General features: G+C 37.3%; 1 protein-coding gene across 1 annotated transcript; it reads right to left on the bottom strand.

The window, feature by feature from the left end:
• Nucleotides 1-2021: 2021 nt before the first annotated feature.
• Nucleotides 2022-2468, bottom strand: LOC137406899 (uncharacterized). The gene has a single exon (XM_068093501.1). The coding sequence runs from the start codon at nt 2466-2468 to the stop codon at nt 2022-2024; it is 447 nt and encodes a 148-aa protein (XP_067949602.1).
• Between the last annotated feature and the right edge of the window lie 1816 nt (nt 2469-4284).

Raw genomic sequence — 4284 nt, 5'->3', positions numbered from 1 at the left:
TGTGATTATGACATCTATAGTTGCAAAGAGACCAACAGAATAGAAACGCACAACGGTGCAACAAAGCAATAGCCGATATCAACTATTGCAACGATAACAACTAGTGATGTCATTTTGCACGTATGTTTTTTTCTGAGTGTTTTGATTGCAACAAAGTTTTGTCAATCTTAATCTTCAAACATCCTGGCAGTCAGATGAGATCAAACATTAAAACAATTGCAAATATAATATAATATAACAATTGCAAATATAAATACTCTTTGATAAAATCTACTAAAACTTTGTGTAAGTTTTTTCAGAGAGCTAGTTGTGCCCAGATACCAACAGCAATCAACTCGGGTGAGTTGCAGAAAAGTGCGCTATTAGGAACAGCTAAGATCTTGAGGCGAGTGCTCAAACTCCCAGGTCTCTGGTAGGAGACCCGAGTTAGAGCAAAAACTACCACCCATACGGGTTAACCGGGGTGAGGAAACAATTTTCTTTCTATATATACATGTATATATCTATATATATAATATTTATATTATATATTTAATATAAATAATATATAATATATAAATATTATTTCTATTACATATATAATATATATACGATATTATTAATATATTCATATTATATATTTAATATAAATAATATATAATATATAAATATTATTTCTATTACATATATAATATATATACAATATTATTAATATTACACACATATCATATATATAATAATATTATTAAATATTATAAATATAATATTTAATAATATTATTATATATATGATATATAATATTGATATAAATTATACATATATAAATATAAACATTATTTGCAATATATATCATATTTACATGTAGTATGTATATATAATATGCGTTATCTATAATATATGTACATTATATAATATATGTATATATAAAAAAATGGTTTTCACACCTCGGGTAACCTATATGGGTGGTAATTTCTGCTCTAACTCGGGTCTCCTACCAAAGACCTGGAAGTTTGAGCACTAGCCTCAAAATTTTAGCTGTTCCCAATAGCGCACTTTTATGCAACTCACCTGAGTTGATTGCTGTCGGTATCCGGGCAAGCCACATTTTATGCGCCAGTGTTATTGCGCCCAGTGCCCCAATAACTACTGGAATTACAGTTGTTCTTACATCCCATAATTTTTCAATCTTTTCTCCTAGAGAGAGATATTTTTCTACCTTTTCTTTTTCTTTGCTGGCTATATTGTAGTCATTGGGTACTGCTATATCTATTATAGTAGCCCTCCTGTTCTCCTTGTCCTTGTTGGTTTGCTAGGACATGCTTGTCAGTCCAGATGTAGAAGTCATAGAGGATCTTAGGGTAGTCATTTTCATTGACCTTACCAGGAGCTTCCCACCAGTGTTGTGGTTTATTAAGGCCATACTCATCACATAGACTTCTATACACAACACCTGCGACATGATTATGCCGCTCAGTGTATATGTTTCCTGCTAGCTGCTTGCATCCACTGATGATGTGTTGGATGGTCTCAGGTGCATCTTTGCCCAGTCTGCATCTAAGATCGTCTCTAGTGTGATAGACTTTTGTTTGGGGTTGCCTTGTTGGGAGCACTTGCTCCTGGGCTGCCATGAGTAGCGACTCTGTACTGGCTGTTAGGTTTCTTTTGTTCAGCCACATATATGTCTGGTGAAGATCGCCAACCTCAGATATTTGTCGGTGGTAAGCACCATGAAAAGGTTTCATATGCCAGCCACTTTCCTCATAACCAGGGCAAAGCTCTATTGTCAGAGCAGCCGATTGAAATTCAGCTAGCAACTTATCTGAAGTGGTCATGGAGGCTGCATAGGCTTTGATGCTTTGTTCTTTGTCTTACACTGTCTGCTGTACACTTTTGAGTCCCCTACCGCCATCTTTCCTATTGAGATACAATTTAGTGGTATCAGATTTTTGGTGGAGTGCTCCATACATGGTCAGCAGATTACGAGTTGCTATATTTGTTTCCTTGATGGCTTCCTCAGTCCACTTTATTATGCTTGCTGAATATCATATTACTGGCAGTGCGTAGGTATTTATTACCATGACTTGATTCCTAGCATTGAGCTGGCTCCGTAGGACCTGCCGAAGGCATTTCTTGTATTCGGTAATGGCTTTGTGACGTACTTCGACTTCGTTGATGTTGCTTTGCATGATCCCCAAGTACTTGTACCCTTCTTTTATATCTTTGATGGTACTATGTGGCATTCTTAGGTCATTTGTGAGCATAGAATAGTCTTTTTTAAGAATTAGCCTTCCACATTTCTCAATACCGAAGGTCATTCCAATGTCCTTGCTGTATACCTGAGTGAGGTGTATTAGCGAATAAATGTCCCTATCTTTGTTAGCATACAGCTTGATGTCATCCATGTAGAAGAGGTGGTTTACCTTGGTGTCACTTTTAAACTGGTATCCGTATTGAGACTTCCCAGCATATTGCTTAGAGGGTTTAGGCATATGCAGAAGAGCAGCAGTGATAAGGAGTCACCTTGATAGATGCCTCACTTAATTTTTTCACTCGCCAGCTTTTTGCCATTAGCCTCCAGTTGCGTCTTCCATTTGGTCATTGACATCTTGATGAATGCTGCAAGAGCAGGGTGAACATTGTACATACTGAGGCACTCAAGTATCCATCTATGGAAAATTGAGTCATAAGCCTCCTTGTAGTCAATCCAAGCCATGGCAAGATTGGTATGTCTTCTCCTGCTGCTGACAGATCGTCCGATTCACCAATAACTGACGTTTGGCTCTTGAGGTGTTGCGTCTAATTCCTTTCTGAGCACTGGTCATATAATGACTCATGTGCTCTTCCAGTTTGTCTGCAACTATTCCTGAGAACAGTTTCCAGGTAGTGGGCAAGCACGTTATTAGTCGATAGTTCTTGGGAATCGGCCCCTGCTTTAGATCATTTACCGGTATCAGAAGTACAGCTTGTCCTTTGGTCGGCCATTCCGAATGGTGCCTTTTTCTATTAGGCATTCCATCTGCTTAGCCATTCTAGTGTGAAGTGATGTCAATTTCTTCAACCAGAAGACTTGAATCATGTCATGGCCTGGTGCTGCCCATTTCCTCATACGCTGCACTCTGCACTTGATGTCCACTTCGCTGATGGTGAGTCTTTTCTGAGCCACAGTGTGTTGGTGGCTCTCTTTAAGCCTCTTCAGCTTATTTGCAGTGGTGTTATGAGTAGTCCCTTTCTCCCAGACGTCCTTCCAGAACTTTGAGGTGCTCGATCGGGAAGGATCTGACATTGGCCTCTGCAGTTCACGTTTGAACTGGGAATACACTTTAGATGGATTATTGATGAGCAGTTTGTTCATTCTCTTGTTATCCTGCTCTTTGGTGTACTGCTTCAGTCGTGCCGAGAGTGCTACTAGCTGCTGTTTGGCAGATTCTAGAGCTTCTATTGTGGCTTCCCTTTTTGGACGCTTCAAACTGTGGTTAGATCTCTCACTGAGCCTACTTACTTTCTTGCACAAGTCTTTGATCTTATTTTGTAGCCTCAACTACCAAGATGGAATGGCTTGAAGCCTTGTTGACAGTGTCTTAATAAGTGGTTAATTGAACAAACGTACTGAACTCGTCAGCGCCTGCAGACATGCTAGCAAGTTTCTACTGACCAGTTTTAAAACCTAATGCTTCTATGAATCCATAATCTTCCAGCTATGAAGTTTTAGTAATTTTAATAGTTCTAGCTGTATATAAGTAACCAAAACTGGTGCTAACATTTACTCTGAAGATTGCTTTTACCAAGTATGAAACTAATAGTAATAAAGTGTTTTATCTAAAGTTATAGTCTGTTTTATTGATTTTATATATATATATATAATATATATATATACATATATATATATATAAATATATATATATATATATGTATATGTATATGTATATGTATATATATATGTATATGTATATATATACCTCTGTGTTTGTCTGTTGTCTGCCTGTCATCTGTTGTTCGTCTGTTCAGATACAGCAACAAAGTTTGAGCAATGGAAAATCCCCTTCTTGTTAGATTTGAACCTACAACATTTAAATTGCAAGCTGCTAACTAGCACACATACTCACAAGGCTAAGTCTTTTTTATTACGCTCATTGCTTTTACCATCCACTGTATATCCTTTTTATGATTGGCCACGCTAAATTTGTGCTTTTATTTCTAATTAATACAGTGTGCCCTTAGGTTACGACGATATTCCCTGAAATCCTTCCACAACGCCTAAAGAGCTATGATGTTATTAGCTATTGTGAACAAAAAAACAAAAACAGG

This window comes from Watersipora subatra, chromosome 10, assembly GCF_963576615.1.
Source record: "Watersipora subatra chromosome 10, tzWatSuba1.1, whole genome shotgun sequence".
In the NCBI taxonomy this organism is placed as follows: Eukaryota; Metazoa; Bryozoa; class Gymnolaemata; order Cheilostomatida; family Watersiporidae; genus Watersipora; species Watersipora subatra.
Note: the sequence above shows the minus strand (reverse complement) of the source record. Positions and strands in the feature narration are given on the sequence as shown.

Bases quoted from the DNA above. Each gene is read 5' to 3' on its own strand.
- LOC137406899 (XM_068093501.1), bottom strand. From the start codon at position 2,468: ATGCCTAAACCCTCTAAGCAATATGCTGGGAAGTCTCAATACGGATAC.